The sequence below is a fragment of the Sinocyclocheilus rhinocerous genome, unplaced genomic scaffold (assembly GCF_001515625.1).
Source record: "Sinocyclocheilus rhinocerous isolate Xijiao unplaced genomic scaffold, SAMN03320098_v1.1 scaffold662, whole genome shotgun sequence".
NCBI lineage: Eukaryota > Metazoa > Chordata > Actinopteri > Cypriniformes > Cyprinidae > Sinocyclocheilus > Sinocyclocheilus rhinocerous.
In genome coordinates this window covers 1,306,763-1,333,167 of record NW_015639782.1, presented here as the reverse complement: position 1 = coordinate 1,333,167, position 26,405 = coordinate 1,306,763, and the positions used below count along the sequence as shown (strand labels likewise).

The 26,405-nt window shown below is 35.3% G+C and overlaps 2 protein-coding genes across 2 annotated transcripts in view; both read left to right on the top strand.

Annotated features, from left to right (window-relative positions):
* The window catches only part of LOC107751937 (calcium uptake protein 3, mitochondrial-like), an 18,240-nt gene extending 6,342 nt beyond the window's left edge, over positions 1-11,898 (top strand). Inside the window, exons 3-13 of the mRNA XM_016567720.1 lie at positions 870-901; positions 986-1,064; positions 3,765-3,812; positions 3,934-4,016; positions 4,097-4,171; positions 7,279-7,370; positions 7,669-7,840; positions 10,071-10,179; positions 10,254-10,411; positions 11,291-11,359; positions 11,828-11,898. Coding sequence (XP_016423206.1) covers positions 870-901; positions 986-1,064; positions 3,765-3,812; positions 3,934-4,016; positions 4,097-4,171; positions 7,279-7,370; positions 7,669-7,840; positions 10,071-10,179; positions 10,254-10,411; positions 11,291-11,359 — 917 coding nt within the window. The 3' untranslated portion in view covers positions 11,828-11,898. The remainder of the gene's footprint in view (positions 1-869; positions 902-985; positions 1,065-3,764; positions 3,813-3,933; positions 4,017-4,096; positions 4,172-7,278; positions 7,371-7,668; positions 7,841-10,070; positions 10,180-10,253; positions 10,412-11,290; positions 11,360-11,827) is intronic.
* A 2,976-nt stretch (positions 11,899-14,874) lies between these two features.
* Positions 14,875-26,058, top strand: LOC107751939 (palmitoyltransferase ZDHHC2-like). Its single transcript, XM_016567724.1, has 13 exons — positions 14,875-15,168; positions 18,944-18,970; positions 19,992-20,086; positions 20,587-20,705; positions 20,906-20,977; positions 21,069-21,101; positions 21,845-21,965; positions 22,505-22,637; positions 23,651-23,777; positions 23,869-23,961; positions 24,225-24,328; positions 24,509-24,568; positions 25,292-26,058. The coding sequence occupies exons 1-12, from the start codon at positions 15,048-15,050 to the stop codon at positions 24,547-24,549; spliced, it is 1,086 nt and encodes a 361-aa protein (XP_016423210.1). The 5' UTR covers positions 14,875-15,047; the 3' UTR covers positions 24,550-24,568; positions 25,292-26,058.
* Positions 26,059-26,405: the final 347 nt, after the last annotated feature.

The following is a 26,405-nucleotide window of genomic DNA, read 5'->3' as shown; positions in this document are numbered from 1 at the left end:
ATTTTCATTTATTTATTAAATTGTATTCAAAACAAAAATTGAGTATTAAATGTTATCTCTATTATTTATTAAAGAATAATTCTATATAGTTATCTATGGCAAGTAATCATGCATTTCAGGAAATTGCACTGCCACTTGCATTTTCTGCAGATACGAAAAAGACTTATTTCTGCAGATATGATTTATATAAGACTTATATTTTGCATATATGCAAAAGACTTAGAAACTGATTCACCCTGTCAAAACATTTTAGACTGTCTGCTTCACTGTAACAGTATCTTTTCAACCTGAACGACATATTCTACAATAAGAGAACAACAGATGTTCTGTATGTTTGAATTTTTTGAATTTTTAGATGTTTATTTTAATAGCCTAAGTAAAATTTTGTAATTAATACAGAATTAAAGTAGAGTAAGTAGAGTGTTATGCTATACTTTGATCCATTTTTTTATCCTGACCTGGCTTTTTTTTATTGTCTGCTTTCATTTAGAAATAGTTTAAAGCTGCAGTCCGTAACTTTTTTGTGTTCAAATTTAACAACATTTATATAATAATCGAGTACACCATTAATCCATTTTCCAAACCGTGTTTTTGGCTTATCCAGAATCCCTACGGTACACCTATAATAAATGTTTATATTCGGACTATTTTAGACTGGTTCGGGTATGTACCGCTGCGGAGTAGCCCAGTACCTGCGTGATTCGTCATTGACCTAAACAGAGAGAAGTAGCTCCGGCTACAATGTTCTTCCGCAAGACGCATGCAGTTCTATTTATTAACCGCTAGAGCGCCAAAAGTTAAGGACTGCAGCTTTAAATGATACCATAAATAATTCTTATATCTGCTTTTATTTATTTATTTTTTTTTAGAAAAGAGGTTTTGGAGATCCCTCACAAAACAGGTTTGATTTTTTATTTTTTTTACTGAATATTTATCTGAGTTTAGAAAATCTTAATGATCCTGAATATATGTGCTTTTTAAAAAGGATCTAGACAAGGTTCTGTCAGATACGCCACCTGTTTGGAAAGGATCATCCCATCTGTTCCGAAACCTGCGGGAAAGAGGTGAGACCTAATAATCTTGTTATGTAAATCGATTTGTATTGTATAATGCAGTGTCATTTGCTTTGTCATTTGATCATTGTTTACTACAATAAATGCTTCCAGGCAACTTGATTTTGAGAGGATCTGCTTTCAAACTGCCATGTTTATGGCTATCATTCTAAATATACACTAATGGCCAAATTATGAATGATGTGCTTAAAACTGAAACATCTCTAATTAACAGATATTGTGATGTAGGTACAATTAGGATACAGTTTTTAGAGAGTGCAGATGCTTAGGCCACCCTCATACACAGTGTTTTGAAACAGTCTGGATCCTGAAACTTGGCCTCATGCAGCAGGAGAATGCACAGGTTGTAAAAACTGTCTTATCTCTCAATCAGTCTGACATTACTGTGACTTTGCTCTGGGATAATCACAGATAGGAAGGTGACAAAAAACACCCAGTGCATAACATGTGGTATGTCATTTTGAATAGAAAATAATCACACATTCAGCCAAAGGGTGCGCCATGCTCACACAGTCACACTAATCCATAAATTACCCAGCTTTATGTTACACGGAGGTCTTACTTTCTAGACGTTCTTTAAGAAAAAGCAGTATTTGCTTATCATACTTGACATATCAGCAACAATAGACAAATTAAAATGTATGGTATTGCAAGAATTCTAAAAATGACATTGCCCACAATGTTAAAAAAAGAAATTTTTCATAGAATTTATAATTTAACACAGAATAGTCAAAAATTATGAGAAAAATATCAGCTTTTAACGTGGCGCTTTCCAAGATGCTAACAGTACATTACTTGTAGTGTTCTCTCTTACACTTAAAGCACTAAAACACTCCACATAGTGCATGATATCTCTGCTCACCGTTGCTCTCCTTGAGTGCCAGTGCCTGGATTTGGGCTTTTAATCTGGCTGTTAAATGTTAAAGCTTGATCATAGGCTTGATCTGTGAACAAAGCCTTACTTCAGAAATTGAAAAGAGCTGTTTGAACTTTGCAATGTTGAGACTTGTCCTAGTGGCAGCCCCGTATCACTCTGGACAGTATGAATTCTAAGAATGGAGTTGGATTACATCTCCATCACTGACACTCTATATGAATTGTTTCTGTGGAATTCTTTGTGTTCTGACAACTGTTTGAGCTCTTGGGCTGGGTTTCTTTCTGCAAGACTGAAATTGTGTGGCTCTAATGAAACCTGTCTGGGATCCTAAAATACTAAATGCACAGGCAGCCGTTGATATCTTAACTATAAGTATAAGTTTTGAGTATACATAGGGCAACCAATCTATTAATCATCACCTATATGAATATTTGCTGAATAAAGCATGCAAATTAAGATAATCTGAAGATTTATAGCAGACGAAGCATTTAATAGATACTACAAAAAGTTGTACTTCAGGCCTGAATTGCTCACATGCCATTTACTTATGGGGTCATCATGATAGAATCATATTATAAAAAAAGCTATTTTTATAATCTAAAAATACAGAATTTAATATACAGTATCTATACAAATAATAAGTAATAAAATGTAATTTAATTTCAAATGTATATAATATATATGACTTTTATTAAATTAAATGTAAAATATGTAATAAATTAACACATTAAATTCAGAAATATACAGTACATTTATGTATGTATGTGTATACACACACACACACACACACACACACACACACATATATATAATTGATATATATGTCTCTTTGATCAAATTAAGTCAGATGTTATTACAAAATAAAACTGTTTTCTATTTTAATATATTGTAAAATATAATTAATTCCTGTGATGCAAAGCTGAATTTTCAGCATCATTACTCCAGTCTTCAGTGTCACATGATCCTTCAGAAATCATTCTAATCATAAGTAAATCATGCTGATTTACTGCTCAAGAAACATTTACTATTATTATCAATGTTGAAAATGGTTGTGCTGCATAATACATTTTAAATGAAATTATAAATTAATTAATATTTTATTTTTATATAATTAATGAACACTTTAAATTCACAACCTTAGTTATATACAAATACAAAATTGTGGCGAATCCACCAACATATACATAAAGGATAAGGGAGGTCTGAAATGTGAAAATGTATCTTCTCTATTCTGTTCTACCTTTCTTTATCCGTTTCCTTAAACATTCCAAAGTCCTTTTCCCACAGCACCCCTCCTGAACTATCTGTGTCCAAGTCACTATCATCTCCTTCAAACAAAAGCTTGGGAATGCTTTCAGTGGCAGGAACAATTCTCCTTAAGTCTCTCCTAGACAGAGACCTGACAATTGCTCTTCCTTTCTTCTCCTCTCACACAGCAAAGGACTAACAGACCTCAAAAAGGAAAACAAACCCACACCAGGCATCTGCAATCAGTTACAGATCACTTGAGAATGTTTTACACCTAGGAAAATAAACAGAGGGAAACCCAGGAGCCAGTGGCCTGCTCTAATTTTGTTTGGGTTTGTGTCCAGCCTGGTTACTTTACGTTTTAACGTCTCTGTTTGTGCAAAGAGAACACCAAACAAGAGTAAAGAATGGGGTCCTCTAAGGTCTTATCAGTGTAAAAGAAGAAAGGAGCTCTAGTTTAAAATGACATTTGATAGTAAAATGTATTTTGAAGGCAGGTACTGGGATGTTAGAAAACAAGCTTTGTTTGAACTCTCAAAAGGAAATGTTTGTGTGCTGTTTTTCAGGTGTCATCGCTTACACCGAGTATCTGTTTCTGCTTTGCATTTTGACAAGTGAGTTGGTCTTTAGGTTTAATTCTTCATGCTCATTTAGCACCAACAATGATTACAAAAAGTATAGATGCATGAGAATGTGTTGATGTCCCTTATGTCCCCTCTTTCTTTTGTCTTCTAGAGCCGCATGCAGGTTTTAAAATAGCTTTCAACATGTTTGATGCAGATGGCAATGAAATGGTGGATAAGAGGGAATTCATGGTGGTACGGTTGGTTTTGTTGCTGTTTATTATTAATCTGATTGTCAGCATGCTTAAAGATAAATCTCTACTTTCTCCGTTTAGCTGGAGGAGATATTCCGTAAGAAAAATGAAAAGAAAAAAGAGCGGGCAGGAGATCCTGACAGTCCCTCTCAACTGGTAAGAAATAGATTTCTGTCTTTCTACCAAAAGCATTTTATGGTCCTCAGTCGCATGAGCATATTCTTTTGCCATAACCTGAAACGATGTGTATTGTAATTAAAAGTAATGTAAGGAAATAGTTCCAAAAATAAAAATCGTGTCATGATTTCTCATGCCCATGTCATTCCATAACCTTAGTTCTTTCTTATCTGAGTAACACCAAAGGAGATGTTTTGAAGAATGTTCACACTGCACTCTTCCATTGACTAAAATGAATGGTACACCATAAAAGCACTCCATAAGTCTCATGGATTAAATTATAAGATTTCTAAATCCATTTGATGCTTAGCATGAGGCAAGACATTAGGGCCTTTCGCACCGCGGGAACCTTTTCATATTACCAGAACTAATTGTGGAACTACCCACTTTTTGGCGTTTTCGCACCGCCGGAACTGGGTGCGATTTTAGTACCGGACTGCCTTTTTCGAGAACCAAATTAGCTCCTACTCCAATAAACCAGAAGGGTTACATCCACTTTCAGTGGCTTCTTTCAGACAGTCAGTGAGTAATATTATTTTACATGCTGAAATGTTTGGATAGGGTGTAACAGAGTGACCCTCACGCATGGCTCACCTCCAGAGAAGAGGGACAATGCAGCTCTAATGGGGCTCAGTCTGAAATGCAGCTCTATTGTCTAGGAGAGCAGAAAAATCATCCAGAGACTGAAACAGATGATTTATGTTGCTTGTCTACTGTCAGGAGCGTTCTGCAAAGGAATGGTCTCACAGAATCACGTTAAAAGGCCCTCAGCTGAAGAATGGCAACTCTCCCTGGACCCCCATGTTTTATTTTTACAGTTGCTTGAAGAGTGGTATTTAGGTTCAGGTTACTTCTTGCGACGGCTTGACCATGAAGAGTTTTGTGTCACTTAAGAGTTGCTGCTGAGGAATGAGCCAGTCTCAGCACCAAACAAGAGAAATGAGAAGCTCTTTCAGCTCTGTTCAGTCAGTGTTTTTCTGTGTAAACCACAATATACTTGTGCTGAATTTAAAAATATAATGATACTGAACACAATCCACTGTTTATCTCGGCAAGGCCATAACTGGATTTATTCAGAGTTCTTGTTTACTGACTGAAGCACTAAGGTCATGTTCACACAGCAGCAGGATATTATTGTCTGCCCTGTATTTTAGTGTTTAATACGGTTACATTTAAACCTTGTTTTGTTGTTTATGAGAGTCACAAGTTAACCAAACTCGTACCCATACCTTTTCAGGACTCACAACTGCATTTTCGGTGAACTGTAGAGGACAACTAGTTCTACTTTATGCTGCACACATCCTGTGTTGTCATGTGTGGTTTTGCTGACTTATAGGGACAGAAATATGAGCTGTGTTTTATAATGCTTGGTTTGAAAGCAAAGTTTACATTAGTGAATACTTAAAAAAAAAAAAATTGAAAACAATAACAGATCTAAGATAAAACAGCATTGATCACATAGGGAGAAATTCATCAGAAGGATGTGGGGTGAACTGTAGAGGACAACTAGTTCTACTTTATGCTGCACACATCCTGTGTTGTCATGTGTGGTTTTGCTGACTTATAGGGACAGAAATATGAGCTGTGTTTTATATTGCTTGGTTTGAAAGCAAAGTTTACATTAGTGAATACTTAAAAAAAAAACTTTTTTTTTTTAAACAAAACAATAACAGATCTAAGATAAAACAGCATTGATCACATAGGGAGAAATTCATCAGAAGGATGTGGTAAACAAAGTTGACTTTTCTTTGACGTTCTGTTGCATTAATTCAGGTTTTTTTTTTGCGTGTGGAATAGTCTTTCACTGTATTGTCTGAATCTTCTTCTGTTAAGCCTTTAATAATTTCACCTCTGATATGCAGGCACTTAAAAAAGAGCAGCCTCAGTCTAAACCCAGAAGTTTCTGGGATGTTCTAAGGCATGGTGCGAGAATAGTTCTCTTTTCAGATCTGATGGAGGTACAAGTATCCTCGAGCTCACATGTTTTCTCAATTGAATCCCGTAATTCCCTTGGCCATTCCCTGTCCCCATCCCATGTGAGGTTCTGCCCATTGTTTCATGTTTTTTTTTCTTTTTGTGATATCACCATTTTCATTCATTAATGTCACTACATTTCATGTTGTTACAGTTAGATATTAATAGATAGTTCAAGACCTTAAAATGTATATGAAGGTAACTGAACCATACAACAAAAGATCATGTTTGGTTTTATTTATGCATCTCAATAAATATTATTATTATTAGAAATAAAATGATTGTTATTATATGATATTGATTCTATGATATGATATTGATGATATCTAGAATATTATGATAATGCAGGTTTCCAAAATCCTTTTGAGTTGACATTTTAAGGCATCTTTGTGAAAAAGACTATGAGATACTGTATGCCTCTTGTTTTTGAAATGATATATGGCTGCAAAGGAGCATTGAGGTATATCTTGTATGCAGATTTCTGCACGAGCAACCTGTTGTTTGCGTGGCATGAGATGATGTCGGCTGCTCCATGATGTGTCTTTGCTCTATCAAACATATTAGTTACATGTACATATTAACTTTCCAAGACTTTATAGATAATTCTGTCATCAATTACTCACCCTCATGTTGTTCCAAATCTGTGATTTCCTTTATGCCGTTCTAGTTTACAGTGAATGTAGAGACAGGAGCTTTCAAGATGATGCAAAAAAGTCCTATAAAAATGTGCTAAGGAGAGCCAGAGTAACATGAGTGTGAAAAAATGATGACAGAATCTTCATTGTACCTTTAATCGACATTCACAGCTAGCTGAAGTCCACCAAATCAAAGAACAGTTGTTCATTTGTGATTTTAAGATGTATGATAAGAGATTTAGATTTATCTCAATTGATCAATTGCTTTTAATTAATCATTTATTTTCTAGTTTATGTTCATTTTACATTTATTTGTGTTTGTGTTTGTATCTGCGTTGTTTATATTGTGATATTATGTTTATGGCTGCACAATATCCTCATCAAGCTATTTTTGTGTACACTTATTCTGTGACCAATTTTGCTCCCTTATTCAGTTTTTACAGCTGAATAATGTGTTTTCATAATTTGCTTTCACAGCATGAAACAGAAAATGTCACCGATACAACTCTGCTGGTGCATTTCTTTGGAAAAAAGGGCAAAAGTGAACTTAACTTTGATGACTTCTACAGGTAAGTGACAGATTTGATGACTAGGCTGATGGATTTCCTATCTTAAGTCTTAAATTAATATTGAACTCTATCATGATGTTTCATGAAGTTTCTGTAATGCAGCCTCAGGTTTCTTCACTGTTTTTATACATGTTATTAATGCATGACCCTTAAAAAGGAGTTTGAAATCCCTGAGGCCATCAGTAAGGATGCTGTATTGGAGCATGTTGGGACGGTCCAGTCACTTAGTCTAGTGTCCTACTGAGCGAGAGATGGCATCTCCTCTTAACACTGTGTCTGTGTCATGCTCTGTCGGCAGATTCATGGACAACCTGCAGACAGAAGTCCTTGAGATTGAGTTCCTCAGTTATTCCAAGGGAATGACCACCATCAGTGAGGAAGACTTTGCTCGTATCCTGCTGCGCTACACCACAGTGGAGAACATTACAGGCTACCTTGAGAATGTGCGTCAAAGCAAACCCGATGAGAAGGTAATACTTTTGCACTGGACACACACACACACACACACACACACACTCACCACTATCATCACTCAGGAAAATCAGGAGGCTTTCCAAACAAGCGCCACAGACACCACATTCAAATTTTATGTCAGTTTGCATTTACCGACAAAATGGTAAGATACTGTAATTAAGCGCATTGTTATTTTTGTACAACAACTTATATGTTCTAAGAAAATATGTTCTAAGAATGGTTTACAAACATTCCCATTACGTTATGGAAGCGTTATTTCTGAATGTTCTTGGAACATTCAAAACATTCAGTTTTTTTTTTAATTATAGTTTTGCAAACATTATGGGTAACATTAACATTAACAATGTTCTCTGAACCATCTGAAACTATTAGTAATATTAAAAAAGCATTAGATGAACATCCAACTAAATCATTTAAGAAAAGCATTACATGAATATTACATGTATAAATAGTGTTTTTGTGCTAATGTTTTGAGAACAACAGACCAGATAACTTAGGAGAACCTTGCTAGAACATTAGCCAAAGTTCTAAGAACATTCATTGTTAGCTAGGAAGTACTAGTAGAAATATTAGAATATTGACAAACTGATGTGACTGATAAAGTATTGAGTTCATACCAATCTAGCATGAACTCAATACTTTATCAGTCACATCAGTTTGTCAATATTCTAATATTTCTACTCCTTTACCTTTATCTAAGTTCATGTATTTTTCATGAATAAGTCTGATAAGATCAGTGCAACAAATATCACCACATAGTAGAGAGAGGTAGATATTTATAATCTGAATGATGTTTTGATGTCTTTTTTTCTTTAGGCTGTTTCCCTTTTTGCACATTGACCCTCAATTGACAAAGATTCTTTTCAGTTGCTCAAAGAGGCTGTTGGTGGATGGCCATTGCTATATAAGTGGTTTTTATTCTTAAGTTGAGATATTGAAATACAGCTTAACTTGTAAAACCACCAAAGCGTCACATATTACTCATTAGATCATTTGTAAAACAGTTGTTGTTGGTTGCAAGAGAGGCTTCAGAAAAAGACGTGGGTCTAGTGCCTGGGAATGCAATATTCTAATATTTCTACTCCTTTACCTTTATCTAAGTTCATGTATTTTTCATGAATAAGTCTGATAAGATCAGTGCAACAAATATCACCACATAGTAGAGAGAGGTAGATATTTATAATCTGAATGATGTTTTGATGTCTTTTTTTCTTTAGGCTGTTTCCCTTTTTGCACATTGACCCTCAAATTATGAGGTTAGATTCTTTTCAGTTGCTCAAAGAGGCTGTTGGTGGATGGCCATTGCTATATAAGTGGTTTTTATTCTTAAGTTGAGATATTGAAATACAGCTTAACTTGTAAAACCACCAAAGCGTCACATATTACTCATTAGATCATTTGTAAAACAGTTGTTGTTGGTTGCAAGAGAGGCTTCAGAAAAAGACGTGGGTATAGTGCCTGGAAATGAGATTCTTTTCAGTTGCTCAAAGAGGCTGTTGGTGGATGGCCATTGCTATATAAGTGGTTTTTATTCTTAAGTTGAGATATTGAAATACAGCTTAACTTGTAAAACCACCAAAGCGTCACATATTACTCATTAGATCATTTGTAAAACAGTTGTTGGTTGCAAGAGAGGCTTCAGAAAAAGACGTGGGTCTAGTGCCTGGGAATGGATGAATGGAAATGCAAAGGACCGCTGTTTGGGTAATCTGCTAGCGCTGAGATATTTTGGACACATCTCCTTTTGTTTTTATGTATGCAAGTATCAGGTTAATCTTCTTTAGAAGAGTCGACAAGCTACCTGACCTCTCCTTAAACAAAACAATCTAAAGGTGTCGACAGCTCAAATTGTATAGATCGGGTGCCGGAGCAGGAGAGATGTGTGCTGCTGGGATTGTTTGACTTTGCTGTTTTCTGTCTTGGGATCTGTTATCGCTCTTCAAGGTCCCACAGACACTTAAGGTGTCCTCCTGGTCGGAATAGTGAGGCCTGCATGCAGTTTTGTCTTGTTTAGGGGTTCTGCATTTATTACCCAGAGAATTAATCTGAGACTATAGATATATATTTCAAAATTCATCATTTTATGTACTAGATCTCTGCATGAGTGCTGTCATATTATAAAGACGATGACATAATTATCTTTCCATTGCCCAAAGGTTCCTCTTAAAAGGAACATTGACAATTTCATCTGTAAGACACTGATCTAACACTGATCTTCTTTTCTAGGGCATCACGTTTGAAGAGTTTAGGTCGTTTTTTCAGTTCCTCAACAACTTGGAGGATTTTGCAATTGCCATGCAAATGTACAACTATGCAAATCGCCCAATTGGACAAGGTAAACATATAATCCATTCATATAATCCATTTACTCCTGAAACGCTTGTGGGTAATATTGTTTGGCTCTCACAGGTGAATTTGCACGTGCGGTCTATGTGGCCACTGGACTGAAGCTGTCACGACATCTTGTGAACACTGTTTTCAAGATCTTTGATGTGGACCATGATGACCAGCTGAGCTACAAGGAGTTCATTGGGATAATGAAGGACCGGCTGCATCGTGGCTCCTGGGTAAATATGGGGGGAGGGTTTGATGGTTTTCTCCACTTGTTTAAATGCCATTTTTCCAGCGTTCACGGCCATAACTGCAGAGTAATGAACCACTGGTGAGCCTTAAAACAGGTTTCTGAGATCCAAGTGGAGAAAATCAGGTGGTCCAGAAATCTGGTTTGAGGTTTTGAATGGACACATGGCATTAGCGTTTGTATTTGGGAGAGTGCTTGCCATATTTGTTTGCGTTTTTAATATGCAAATCAGCTGTCAGTCAGTCCCGTGGCAAAAACAGAGAAACAAATAGAGACATAATTAGCGTAGCTAATCATAAGTTAATGTTAATCATAACACATTTCGGCTTGTGACAGGAAAGTTATTTTTTTTTTAAACATTTAAAAATAATTTAAATTCAAGTTAGTCATTATTATTATATGGTTGTTAATAGTTTTACTATTAATATTATTACACTTCTGTTCAAATGTTTGGAGTCAATACGTTTTTTAAAAAATATATTAATATGTTTATTTAGCAAGGACGCAATAAACTAATCAAAAGTGACAGTAAAGACTTTAACATTGTTACAAAAAAATCTATTTGACATAAATGCTCTTTGGTGAGCATAAGAGACTTCTTTCAAAAACATTTAAAAAAATTCTTACAGAACCCAAACGTTTGTAAACAAACCCTTTATTGTTGCCTTTCATATTGCTTTTTCAACCAAGTAAATGCTTCTTGTGGGTGCAATTTTGCTGACATCTAGTGGCCATTTATTGTTCATTTAGTATGCTAGTAGTCTCATCAACTAGCACTGTTCATTTAATTTTCCCTATTTTCAAGATAATGTTTCTATTGATGATGTAAAACATATTATCCTTTGTATTATCATCATTTACCCAGGGATATAAAGGTGAAGAGAGATTCACATCCTTTAAAGCCTGTATGAAGAAGGAACTCACTGCTAAATAGGTAAGTTCATGGTTGAATACAAAAAAATGAAGTGGATATTATGCAGTGTTTTTAGTTTGGCTTCAAGATATTGCCCTGGAGAATTCAGAATTAATGATACTGAAGTACAGCGCTAGCAACTGCTCAGCATTCAGCCAAAGCTCTTTCTCTAGCATCAGATTACTCTGTAAAATTAATGTCTGCTATCCAGAGATACAAGATACCAGCCTAACACAGTGTATTAGGACTTAACACAGTAATAGAATACAGTGCCCAACCCACAAGAAAAGGCTCACACCATAAAACACCTGAAAACAGGGAACAGTTAGACTCACTGTGAGAATATTTGCGGTTTGAATGAAATAAACAGGTGTTGCTATTTTTATAAAGCACATTTGTATTCAAAGTATCACCTGCTGGATTCAGTTATGATGTAGATAAATCATCGTTTGATATGCCGTTCATCTCTATGGCTTTGATTTGTGCAGGTGAAAGTCCCGCTGAGTGTTTCTCTTCACCCTCACGTCACATTGAAGAAATCTCACGTTGGATTAAAGTTCTCAGTGACTCGATGCAATTATCTACCTGACCTGTCTCAAACTCTGTAAGATACAAATACTGCCATAATTAGATTAACACATGCTACCTCCTTAGACTGTAGTTGCAGCGTTGTCACTTGGCAGACACTTTCTGAACACTTTAAAAGCCATTAACTAAAAGGGATAACACTTTTATGAAATAGCCATGCTACTTTTATTAATCAAAGAGTTATTTATTAAATGTCTTTTAAATTGAAATGGGTCCAGTGCCCACATTTTGGGATAAATTATGTTGATTAATGAATTACAAAGTAGTGTCTTTATTTATGATGACATTACTTCATAATTTTAAAGGGAACTGTGTTGAAGTGAAAATGCGAATGTGAACAGTGCTGAATTTTGATGGAGCATACAGTTATTTATTCTATTTATTGATCTATTTTGTGTAAAGAAAATGTTCCCTTGGGTTTTAATGCCTCTGTAGTGCTGTATTGGCAATGCATTGTTATATATGCTTCTCTAGAAGTTATAAGCCAGATAATCTTTCCTTACAATGAGCACATTGCTAACATAGTTTCTCTGAGCTTGTCCACTGCCCACCACCCAGATCAGCTTACACAGGGTCTGACAGTGCTGAGTGCACACAGCAATAATGAGTCCTCAGTAGTCTCACAATGTGCTACACATACAGAGCCCTCTCTCCACCTCTTTCATGAGTTTCTTACACTGCCGCTCCTTTAAGAAACATCTTGTGAAGCCAAAACAACAAACGAGAAGAAACTGAATCCCACTGAACTCTTTATCAGGCCTGATTTCATGTAGGTTTAGAGATTCGACATCAATCTCTGTTAATCATGTTACAACAGTCTCAACTGACATATCTTCAGAATATTGACAGTGCTTTAGACTTTAGTGTTTCAGATTATTCTTTGAGGTGATTAAGCATATTACAGTTTTTCTGCATATTACAGTGTGCAGTTTTTGTTATCATTGTGATAAATATATAAGGGCGACCAGGGCTAGTTGTCACACTTTACTCCAGCGAATATTTCTCAGGGTATGTTTATTTTTTAAAGTCAACATCTTTGCAGATATTTTAAAGCCTTGGCTGCAAAAAGCCTTTGGAACATTACCACCATTATTGCCCAGGAAACTGAACACGCATTGACCTAGTAAGGAATGTTGTCACATACGAGGTTAGCTGTTATTATGGAACCGTTTTTTTCTTTCTAATTTATTCTAATTAAAGTTTTGAACCAACATAAAACAAGCATTTATGTATCTGGACCTTTTACTCAAAACTTTATATTATTAACTTTTGTGACCACTGCTGCCTTGAGACAATTAGCTCCGGTATCACATTTCTACAGAATATAGGGCATGTTTGAGTCATATGTTTTTTTTTTCTGTCCAGTGCTTCATAACTACTGGAACAATTATTTTGAGACTATGTCCAAAATATTCAATACCAAAGGTTGATGTCTGCCCTACTACTGCAATCTTTGGGGTTCCCAAAGCTTGGACTCGGGTTACATCTAAACAGTTAGATGTACTTTCCTTCACTTCTTTATTGGCTAGACGATGAATTCTATTTCTTTGGAAGTCCACCAAACCACCAGGTATCTCACAGTGGCTTGTGGATACTATGTACTTTTTGAAGTTGGAAAAGATAAGATGCTTTCGGAATGCCAGTTATGGTTTTTTTATGATAAATGGCAACCTTTTATAACATTTTCACTCTCTTCAAATTTTGCCTGTTGACTGAATTTATTTGAATCTTTGAATCATCACCTTTCCTCCTCCAGACTTGGTTTTGTTTTTTTGTTTTGTTTTTTCCTTCTTCTGTTGTCTTTTCTTGTAAAAGTTTTAAAATAAATTGTGGATTGTCTTTATTATGTCTGTTGTTTCAATAATTATGTCTTTTACTTTCCACCCAATAAAAAAATATATATGAAAAAAAAAGGATCTAGGCCATCTCTTAGATCTGTACATCCTAAAATAGCTTATTTCATTAGCTAATTCATATAAATCTTTTAAGATATTAAGAGCATCTTTTTACTTAAAGTAATTATTACAGTGTGCATCTGTCATTATGGTTCACTGAAGTATACGTTTACGCATTAGTATTCAGTTTGCTTAAAACTAAAAGGTTTGAATAAATTAAAAACCACCATCAAAAGAATATTTTGTGTCATTCCTTATGGTCTGTGCTTGCTTGTGTCAGAAGACATAAACGATTTTTTAAAAACTTTTTTTTTATTATTATTATTTTTTTAAAGTTTACAATGAACGCTTCATGTTAGACCAGTGTTAAAGTCCGAGAAAAGCAATATTAAATGTGTTCTGAGTTTGTCACACCACAGAGAAATGTGTTATTAACCACCCAGCCAAATTTGAATTATAAAAAAGCCGCCAAGTAAATAAAAAATCTTGAAAAAATAAAAAAAACATTATTCTCTGCTGTCTAATATTTTTTTTTAGTCAAACACGATGTATAGCCATTAAAAGATTCCGGGGTTCCTCAGACAGTTATACCAGTCTAAGCTGATTTTAGCTGGTTTCACAGCTTGGCCAAGCAGGCTTTCAGCTGGTTTGGATGGTTGGCATGCTCATTTTCTGGACTAACCAATGAGAAGTGCACAAATCTCTCTAAATCCAGACTGGAAGACCGTCTAAAACCAGCAAACCAGCTTTGGCTTGTTTACGCTAGCTGTTTTTATCAGCAACGAATGAACTACTTAATATGTATCACAAATATTTTATCGCTATATTATTTAATTAATGTAACAATTTAAAGTGTTATTGAACGTTGCACTGGTGTGACATCTTTAATCAGATTTTAATCAGATTTAACATTTAAATATATTAGACATAGAACATATTTGTTAAATTATAGCAGACCAACCTATGGTGATGATACAAAACGGTAAAATCAGGCTTTATTGTAGTAACGCAGCCATCGCATCGCATCGCGTGAGCGTCATGCAAGTTTGTAGAAAGGGGCGGTACCGATGTGCTACACTACAAGCAAGAGCGAACGGAGAACCGGAGGATGGAGGAGCAGACGAACCGCAGCTGCACGCGGAAGAAGATATGATGTTTTAGGAGCAGTGCCGGCTCGGTGAGGCTGAACTTGTCGTTTTGGCCACTTTTGGTCCTCAAATAGAAAGATGGCGCCGTCGGGCTCGCGTAGCGTTGACTGCTGGAGAGTTTTATACTGGATCCCGGTGCTGTTCATCAGTCTGATCGTGGCATGGTCCTACTACGCTTATGTAGTGCAGCTCTGCATAGGTAAGACTGGAAGCAGCTCTGAATGAAGTTGGAGTGAAACGGAGAGAGAATTAATAAATAACACCTGGCCTCGACCATGTGTTACGCATATGTCTGCTTCTCTTACTAGAGCAATATCTCTGTTATTGATGGGGTCTGTTTGATTATAAACACATTGATTAAGAGTGGGTCATGATTATGAGATTAATTTATTTAACCTCTCTCTTTATATGTGCGTGTGTTTCTGAATCTGTCTGTATAAGAACCCCTAATATTATAATATTATGCATGTCAATGTATATTAATTGCAAATCTGAAAAACATATATGGGTCAGTGACTAATAAGGATGTGTGAGGTAAAAGATAAATCTTTAAAAAAAAAAAAAAATACTTACGCTAAGTTACTAAAAATGTTATATTTGCATTGTATTAGTTTCATACATTTTGGAAAAAATATACTATTTTCTACAAAAACTTTGTTTTAATGACTCATAAATGTCAAGTGATGTAACCATCAAAACACATCTATCTTTTACAAATGTCATTAATTTATTTTAAGTCACGAATAAGATGTTTTCTCAGCTTTGAATAAAAGTAAATTTTCATAAAAGGTTAAAGTATGTTTATAGTATATATATATATATATATAGTGAGTTTTTGTTGCAATCTCAGGACAGTTAACACCACTTAGACATTTTTTATTTTAAGTCTCACAAATATTAATAATACTACTAATGATTCAGTAACAGCGATGTGTTCATAGAAAAGATGTATTCAAAATTTTCATGCGTTTCATTTGTAATGTATTACAAATTAACATAATAGATCCATACAAAAAAGCATCATGTCATTGACTCATATGCAATACTTTATATAGCAATTTGGCATCACTCTATAACTACTCCGTCATTTAGACCATCGTACAAAACTTCTTCTCTCCCAGTCCTTTGTTGCTGTAAATGAGCTCTCACCACTGTAAAAATATCACCAAACTTTGTGATGTACTGTGTCATTTGTTTAGACTGCAGCTTATTTATGTGTGCGCAACAAGAAAAGGTTTGTGTTCACATTAACATCAGAACATCATTCACTCCTTTGATAACATCTCCTATCATGGTCCCATAAAAACAGCATGAAGAGGCTTTATTGTTCTCTTGAATGGTAGATGATCATGAGGATGCCCTGTTTTTCACTGAAGACCAATGGTGTGTGTGTGTTTGAACTCCTTTAATAGAATCAAATGACGTTCAAATATTTGTGCACAAAACAGCAGCTTTGTGATGTTCCTCAGAGACTTCACTGACTGAAGTGTCAGTGGCCAGGCCTTACTTCTGACTGCTGTTCCCACTGGCAGTTCATACCAGTTTATGCTGAACCGCAAACAGTGGGTCTCCGTAGGCTTGCTTTGTACTCAAACTGAGCAGTTGACTCCAGGATGACAGAATGAAAACCATAAAGGCTTTAATGTCTGAACTTGAGCTTGAATTGAAGGCTATTACGTTTGCATGGGTTCAGTAGGATTATCTAGTTGGTTCATTGCAACAAGCATGTGAATAGCCAAAACCATAACAGACCGTGTCTTTTTAAAAGATTGGTTCACTTGTTAATGCTGTCTTTGCATCTATCTTTGCAAGCCATGATAATGGGTCAATGAGTCTTTACTCTACCGAACCTGAGGTGACAAATGTTGTTAAGAACATACTACTGATCCTTATGTCTCAAAGCTAATCTCACTGCCAAGCTGCCAAACTCAACCTCACCAATCTCTACTTGACCTATTTCTGCTGTCAAATCATTTGTGCTGCACACTGAGTTTAGCAACAAATACATTTGACATTTCTCAGACAGCAACACTGACACCTTCAGGGAAAGAAACGGTTTAATTGCTGAAATTGCTAATAATGAATCTCGTCATGTGTTGACAGTTTTTATTACTTTAATGGAGAGGTTTATATACCAGTAGACTTTAGTCAGAGTAGCGCCATATTTAATTTTTGACAGGATTGAAAATGAGGCTGTGAGGGGATAGAAGTACACTGTAAAAAATGACTGTGAATTTAACGGTAAAAGACTGTAAAAATGCTACAGTTAAAACCTGTTAAATGGTTAATGGTAAATTCCCCTACTATATACGGTGAAAAACTGTATTGGACATTACATGTAAATAATTTTACGGTAGTATACCGTTTTTGAAAGTGAAAAAGTCCGTATAACTTTACGGTAAAATTCCGGCAACCACAGCTGCCGTTTTTTTTACCGTAAATTGTACAGAATTTTTTTTACAGTGTGTTCTAGATTGTACTATTGTTTAACAACATATATGTTGTTCCGCTGATGAAACGTCTTTTCAAAAAAACTTTCAGTTAACAAACTCTCCATAAATCATGGTGAAATTACGTGATCTTTATACAGTGTATGCCATTGTGAAGACTGTAAGTCTATCCCTCAGAGCCTCATTTTCATCTGTGTTAAATTAAATATTGCATCTAACCTGATTAAGGTCTACGACGGGGTATTATGATAACGGCCCTTTTTACAGTATATAATGTGTACTTACACTTGCAGTAATTCTTTACGTGCTTTTTGTGTACTATTACAAAATCATAAAAATCTTTGTATTGCCACAAATGCATCACAATTTTTAAGTACCCCCTGAACCTGCTTGAGTGCTCCCTAGGGTACACATACTCAATTAAAATATCTGTTTGGAGATGCACTGCTTTCTGGGATTTCATTTCTGCTCTGTGCTTCAGAGCAATACAGTTTTTTTTACTTTAGTGCCAGGCACTATCATCTTTCAAAGAGCATATTTTGGATAGAGAGTAGTGTAGCCCAACATCATTAAATGAGAGGATAATCTAATGAGGCTTTTAGGACACTGCAACGTCAGTAAACTTAAAGAACTAGATATTTATTGAAGAGACTATATGCTTACTCTCAGAAAAAAGTACAAAGCTGTCACTGGGGTGATACCCTAAGATACGAAAGCTAAAAAGTACATCTTTGTGCCTTAATTATTTTCTCTTGAATGGCACCTTAAAGGTACAGTGGGTATAGAAAAGCCCCCTTTAAAATAATCACATTTTGTTGCTTTGCAGCCTGAAATGAAGATGGACACATTTTTTGTTTTATCCAGCTGTATTTACTCAGTGCAACTTAGAACACCCAAGTGAAATATATAACACCAACATGTCAGAAACAAATATAAAAAACAGAATCACTGAGTTGGAAAAAGGATCACCTCCTTGTGTCAGTATTTTGTTGAACCACCTTTTGCTTTAATTACAGCCTTTAGTCTGATTGGGATATGTCTCTACTGACTTTGCACATCTAGACTTTGCACGATTTTCCCACTCTTCTTTGCAGAACTGCTCAAGTTCAGTTAAATTTGTTGGTGACCGTTTGTGTACATTTTAGTAATTTAAAAGTGCATATTAGTACCTTTTGAAAGGAGGAGTGTAGATTGTGACAGAATAATCACGTGTGGTTGTGGTTAGTATTTCTAACCTCGTCACCACAATATAGCTTATTATAGTTCTGAAAGAGCACCAGTTGAAGAGATGCAATTATGAGCTAGAGAATTTGGGCATCTGATCAAGAGTCTCCATACAGCGTGAGCTCCAGCAACAGTGATCAGAGAACTGTGCTGAGAATCATCTGCTGCTTGCTGACCTTCTATGAAATGCACAAGGAGTTTCTGACCTACTGTTTATACAATAATAGCCAGTGCAGAATTCAAATCATACAGCATTAACAAATTTGTAGAGACAAAGTTACCTTTCTCTTTCTTCTGCAGAAACTATTGAAAACACGGGAGAGAAAAGTAAGTAAGCCTTTTCTTACAATGTTTTAGTTGGAAATACCTTTCTTTCCTTTTGGAGTGAATTCTTACAATAATTTTTGCATTTTCTGAAGAACATGTAAGTGGTGTTTGCTCATGCCAGGGTGTTGCTATGCGGTTGCTAAGGTGATCTTATATGCAGTTTTTAAGGTTTGTGATATTCTGGTCTCTAGATATGACTCGGGTCTTTTAATGTAGGCTACCATTTAAAAGTTTGGGGTCTACAAGATTAAAAAAAATAATACTTTTATGCAGTAAGGATGCATAAAATTGTTCAAAAGTGACCGTAAAGACATTTATAATGTTAAAAAAAATGTTTACAAATAAATGCTGATTTGAACTTTCTGTTCATCAAAAAAGTCCTGAAAATAATGAATCATGGATTTCATAAAAATATTAAGCAGCGCAACCATTTCAACATTGAAAATAATAAGAAATGTTTCTTGAGCAGCAAATTAGCATATTAGAATGATTTCTGATTGATCATGTGACATTGAAGATTGGAGTAATTCAGAAATAAATCACAGGAATAAACTACGTTCTAAATCATTAACATAGAAAATCGTTATTTTAAATTGTAATAATATTTCACAATATTACTGTTTTTACTGTATTTATCAAATAAATGCTGCTTTGGTGAGCATAAGAGGCTTCTTTCAAAAACATGAAAAAAATCTTCGAACAGTGGTGTAAGTCTATGGGATATTTTGACCCATATTTTCATGTTTTTTTTTGGGGGTTTTTTTGCCTGCAGAAAATTGTAAAAAAGAAAACATCTCCTCAAACAACCACATGATTTGATGCATTTTTATTGTAATGTATTTAGCACGAACAGTGCAGGATGAGTTACACACCAAAGTTTAATAAGTTTAATAATCCTTCACTATATTCTTGAGCAATGATAAAAAAAATAATAGTGATGCTTTAATGATTTAATATAAAAGTTATTAAAATTATAAAAATTATAATTTCACCTTTCAATATTTGTTTTTTTTTATCACAGTAGTTTACCTCCTGGTATATCATGTGCTTTTCATCATGTTTGTGTGGTCGTACTGGCAAACCATCTTCACAAAATCTATGAACCCGCTCAAAGAGGTGAGTATATTTGATTATGGAAATAAGTTATGTATTACTCATTTCATAGTAAACATTATGGAGAATGAATAGCAGACATCTGAAGCCATCGGAATGTGGTATAAACTGCATAATCTCTAAGTAAATGTCATTGCTCAGCATATACTCAGCATGACTCATGAGGTGTTGGCTTATAATGAATATTATTTCCTGCAGGCAGAGATTACTATATAATGTTTGTAAATATATGGTATAACGGCCATTAGGATGAGTTATGCGTAGTGAAAAAAACAGCATGTTGGGTTGTAAATTTTAAGCGATTGTTGGTGTAACTATTGCACCTCACTGCAGGCAGTTATTTTATATCAAGCCGAGAGAATGAGAAACAAACTGTAATAGAGAAACCACGTATGGATCAAACTGGCAATCAGTCGTACTCCTCTTACATCTCTGAGTGCAGAACGTGCTGCTTGCCACACAGGAAATATCAAAATGTTTTGGTTTTCGTCTGTTCCTTTCAGTTCCACCTGTCACATTCTGACAAAGAGCTATTAGAGCGTGAAGATCGGAGAGAATCTCAACAGGAGATCTTGAGGAGAATTGCTAAGGATTTGCCCATTTACACACGCACAATTTGGGGGGGGGCTTTTTTTTTTTTTTTTTTTTAGTTTAGCACATCCTAATTGTGCTACTGTTAGAAGGCCAAGTTTGTAACAGTGCATTCAGCCCAGATTTAGGTTCAGTAACAAATAATGGTCACAGACAGTTACATTTGTTTCAATCTGTCTTCAGTCTTCAGTGAATCCTGTCGATCTGTGTTTTAACAAGCTGTCTTGATACAGCTATCCGCTACTGTGATTGCTGTCTGCTGCTGAAGCCTGATCGATGTCATCATTGCTCTGCCTGTGATATGTATGTCTTTCTCTCTTTTTTTTAAAGACACAACACTTATTAGCTTTTGCTGTGTTGCATTTTAACAGCTCCTCCCTCTGCTGTTTTACAGGTGCATTTTAAAGATGGATCACCATTGTCCGTGGTATGTACTGGCTCAGTAGATTAAATGCAAAGCAAGAATAAAAAGTGTTTTTTTGTCTCAGAAGTAACACATGCACCAGACATTTATGGGTTTCTATAAGACCAAGAAAACAGTCCTTTTTATCAATGAACATGATTTAATTTTGTCATTTAAAGTTACACTTTGTAACATTTTTGCTTGAAACACAAAAATAAAAGTGACTATATCTTAAATCCATCCTCCAAACCGTGTTTTTGCTTTACCCCAATTCAAATAGGATTTTAGTTTCAACACGCTTTTAATAGCACTTTTAAAGCAGTCGTTTTGGTGAATTGATATGAAATTAGATCATTTTATTAGTATGTTTTAGTACGATCTACTTAGACAGTTTAGGGGTGAACCTTCATGCTTATGTTTTTTTTTTTTTTCGAAAGATTGTACGTTTCTGTACAAATCACATAAACATATTAAAAATAGTACATTTTTATACATTTTAGAGGGCCAAAAGTTACATTGTGTAGCTAGTAAGTAGGCAATACTATAAAAATGTTTTATTCAAGTCAAAAATATTATTTAAATGTGCTGAATTGCATAGCATTTCACAGACAAAAGTAGGGTCAAGAAGGGTAAAAATATCTTATTAAAGTAACAACTACACATTTTCCCTTGTTATAGTCTATATTGAGCAGTATTTTGCAATCAAAATAGATATTAATATCCAATTTTATTGAGGCTAATAGGTGTTTTTTTATCTTCTTTGACAGGGTAAACAATTGTGTGGGTTTCGCCAACTACAAGTTTTTCATGCTGTTCCTAGCATATTCTTTGTTGTATTGCCTCTTCGTCACTGCCACAGACTTCCAGTATTTCATTCAGTTCTGGACTGTAAGTATGAATTATTAATTTCTTAGGCGTATATTAGGAAACAGAAGTCATTTGAATGTGCAGATAGGCTGTTTGTAATTTAATAGAACACACGCTGGAGCAATAAAAAGTGTGTTTTTATTTTGAAAGGTTGATGGTAAAACACATGATCGTCTAATCCAATATTTGGTAGGACTGAGTCAATCACTGACATTATCGATGTGCTTTGATTGACCAACTTATTCCTCTAGTTCCAGTAGTTTTGATCGTTTCTCTTAGCATAACACCTTAGTTTTTACAATTTCTGTTAGACCCAGTAGACAAGCAAACATAGGCAAAATGTTTTTGTAGTCTGGCATGAACAGTCTGTAGGGACCATCCCACTTCTGCTTGTTCCCATTTTTTCAGTTTAATTTTTTCAACCTTTGTGATGTGAATTGAGTATTCCAGACATATATATAATATAGCAGGTAATAGCTTAAATTAGGCCTAGGCTGTTTGTTTATTTCAGTCCATGTCTGTTTATGGTGTATGAAGAGTCATTCCCATGTTTTACACAGAATGGTCTGCCTGATACCCAAGCCAAGTTTCACATCATGTTCCTGTTTTTCGCTGCCTCCATGTTCTCAGTGAGCCTAGCGTTTTTGTTTGCTTATCACTGCTGGCTTGTCTGCAAGAACAGATCCACCTTGGGTGAGTGGGCTGTGCTTTAATTACCCTTGGATTTCAGTAGTAAAAACGGGCTCATCAATAGTGTGTATTTAGCTTTCTGTTATCATCTGTCCGCACTGCCTGATCAAATATGTCTCATATACATCCAGTGACTCAGATCTGGGGCAGGTGGTGTTTAGGTCTTTTTGCAGGCTGCCCTTTGTGGCAGATCCTCAAGAGAACATGTATCTGTGACAACATGCCCAGTCTTCTGGCAAAAGCAAGTGTGTCAAGATGCATTACGGTTGAAAATGTTGGAAATTAATCTCAGCAACAGACATATTCTAATCGTAACCCTGTAAATCCTACTGTATCATATTTGATATGTGAATTTCTAAGGCTTCTAAATGATTAACATGATCAAAGCTTTACTGAAAAACCTGTTGTACACAATCTATCACTTGCCTTCCGTCGTCTAATTAATAGTTTATACTCTTTTAGCAAGTAAAAGGCCTTTTAGTGTAATTTTTAGAAAAATGATGCTAAACTGTGAGTATCACATATGATACTTCAGGTTTTTGAGGAACATTTATTTGTACATCTCTCAATCATCAATGTATTGCATTGTATTACAAGGTTTAAAAGTTAAGAGAAAATCTGAAATCATGTTAGTATATGAAACATTTTTATGTATTTACAGTGGTGTGAAAAAGTGTTGGCCCCCTACCTGATTTCTTATCAGGTGTGGCAGTAATCAGGCCTGGGTGTGGCTAGAGAAATTGAACTCAAGTGTGATAAACCACAGTTTTAAGAGGGGGGCAAACACTTCTTCACACAGGGTCATGTAGTTTTGGATTTTGTTTTCCCTTAATAATAAAAACCTTCATTTAAAAACTGCATGTTGTGTTCACTTGTGTTATCTTTTACTAATATTTAAATTAGTTTGATGATCTGAAACATTAAAGTGTGACAAACATGCAAAAAAATAAGAAATCAGGAAGGGGGCCAACACTTTTTCACACCACTGTATGTGGTTTAAATGTTTCTCTTGTTAGAGGCTTTCAGAGCTCCTGCATTCCAGCATGGACCAGACAAGAATGCCTTCAGTTTAGGAACAAGCAAGAACTTTCGGCAAGTGTTTGGAGATGAAAAGAAATACTGGCTGCTGCCGATTTTTTCAAGGTATCAGTTATTGTTCAGTAGCATTGAAAAGATCAGTGTGAGTGTTCGGTGATCTCATTCCCTCACATGGTATCATATTGTGTTTCTGCAGTCTGGGCGACGGCTGTTTATTCCCCACATGTCTAGTGAACGCAGACCCTGAACAACCCTCCTCACCTTCTGGACGCAGCCCTTCAATCAAAAGGTTCATGGCTCAGAATGAATTATTCGTTTAGGAAACTGAGTTGTATCACAAAAACATTACAAATATCGTATAACGATATGAAAATATGCAAAAAATATAATCATCCTAGCATTTTACTGTCCAATCAATGAGTCAAGAAAGAAATGTGCAAGAGATATTACTTCTGGTTCCGCTGTTACACTAGAAATGCACATTGCATTGTGGGATACTGTATTGATGATATGCAGAGCCTTTCATTCATGCCCTTTCCTTTTTTTTCCTAGTGCTGGAGAATCCCATCAGTTTCCGCCTAAACCTCTGAGAGAGTCTCAGAGCCGACTGCTGAGCAGCGGACAGTCAGAGGGAAGTGAAGACCGAGACACGCTAGGTGAGACCACAGTTACGCCACATCTGAGATCATTACAAAACACTGCTAATTTGAGTGTTTTGTGTGCCTTGACCAAAGATGTGACTAGTAGATATGAGGTAAATGTGCAGCTATGAATGTGTGAGGTAATATTACAATGTGGTTAAACAACATGGTGCTCAATCTGTATTTTTCTAACAGGTACAAGCAACCCAGCCTTGACTATTGAGAAGGAAACTTAGGAGCGTGTTAATGAAACTGGTTTGTTACTTTTGTGTGTATACATTGCTATAACATACGACTTATTTTCAGATAATAAAACTTTGAAGTGTTTTACAATTACAGTATTGTAACGTACACTACCATTTGGAGTCAGTAAGATGTTTTAATGTTTTTGAAAAAAGTATCTAAAGCTCTCCAAGGCTTCATTGATTTGATTAGAAGTACATAAAAAAACAGTAATATTGTGAAATAATATTACAATTTAGAAAAGATGTATTCTGTTTTAATATATTTTAAAATGTAATTTATTCCTGTGATGCAAAGCTGAATTTTCAGCATCATTACTTCAGTCTTCAGTGTTACATGAACCTTCAGAAATCATTCTAATATGCTGATTTTGTGCTCAAGAAACATTTTTTATTATAAATGTTGCTTCATATTTTTTGTGTGGAAACGGTGATACTTTTTTACTGGATTCTTTGAAGAATAGAATGTTCAAAAGATCAGCATTTATCTGAAATAGAAATATTTTTGTAACATTTAAAAATGTCTTCACCATCACTTTGAAATAATTGTATGCATCCCTGCTGAATAGAAACATACATTTTTTATTTTTTTTTTTAAATGTAACTGATCCTTTTGAATGGTAGTGTACCTAATAATACAATATAATATAATAATATAATCTCACCCAGATTCTTATCTTGAAATCCCTGAATGTTTTAATGGCTTATTCTAAATGAGCTGACTTTCTTTCTCTAGGAGTTTTTGTGCTAGTGATGTCTGTTGTCAGTGGAACAGAAAGGATGTCTCCGCTGCTCTTGCACAGACTTGCATTGCCCATCTACTCTCTACCTGTGATTCTTCACAAGAGCTGACAGTGCAGGATTATGGTGTGTACTGTACATACATGAGGGACCACTGAGTCTCTTGTCGTTCCTTGCAAACTGTATGGCTATCTTAATGTGCTTAAAAAAGCCCACAATTGTGGCTGAACATTTGAAAACATTACCATGGTTCCTGCAAGACCCGCATTTTTAAAAATGTAGAAGTTTGTAAGGTAAATGCCTTGAAATCTAGCTTGCGTGGTGTAGGCAGTGCTGAAGAAGGTGTTTTGTTAGTCTGCGAAACGTGAAGTATTTATGCATGCTGTGTGATGGTGTTACGTAGTCGTGTTTCATGTTTGAAATGTGAACACTGAAAAGCCCAAGTGCTTTTGCACTACACTAGAACACATTTGACCTGTTTTTGATCCTGCATTGTTGAAATGCAGCAGCATCCCTTATTTTATTAATTACTATACAGATGCATTTGCACATCATGACTATAATCTGTTTTATTTGACAGTGTCAATGAGGATCTTGTCCATCACTCTTAAGTCTGGATTCCAGCTGTCATGAATTATGCAAAGGTCTTATACAAGCAAAATGTAGCAAATATTTTAGGCCATTTTTAGCGCTGGATATTCAGACAAAAACACTGTTTAACCTGACAAGCACAGGGAAGACAAAAATACTATATATGCACTTTGACAAGTGCTTAAAGCTGCACATTATTTCCGTTTTTAAATCGTCTTAGTCCTTATGTTTTCTTGATGGTTCTGTCGAATCAAGTATGCAAGGATAATGTACTGTGTTAACTCCATATACATTGTTATACTACAGCTGCAGAGAATATTTTACTATTAAATGTCAGTATATTAGATTATTTTAAGCATACGTTTCATAACCCCGTTTGCACAATTAATGCAAAACTCACGAAAGATGTGGTTTAGTATCACATCTGATTTATCTAAGGGCTCTAATAATGTAATTACTACCATTTTTCTTATCTCAGTTTGATTCAACCGTTATTGCATGTAACTTGAGAAACCTCA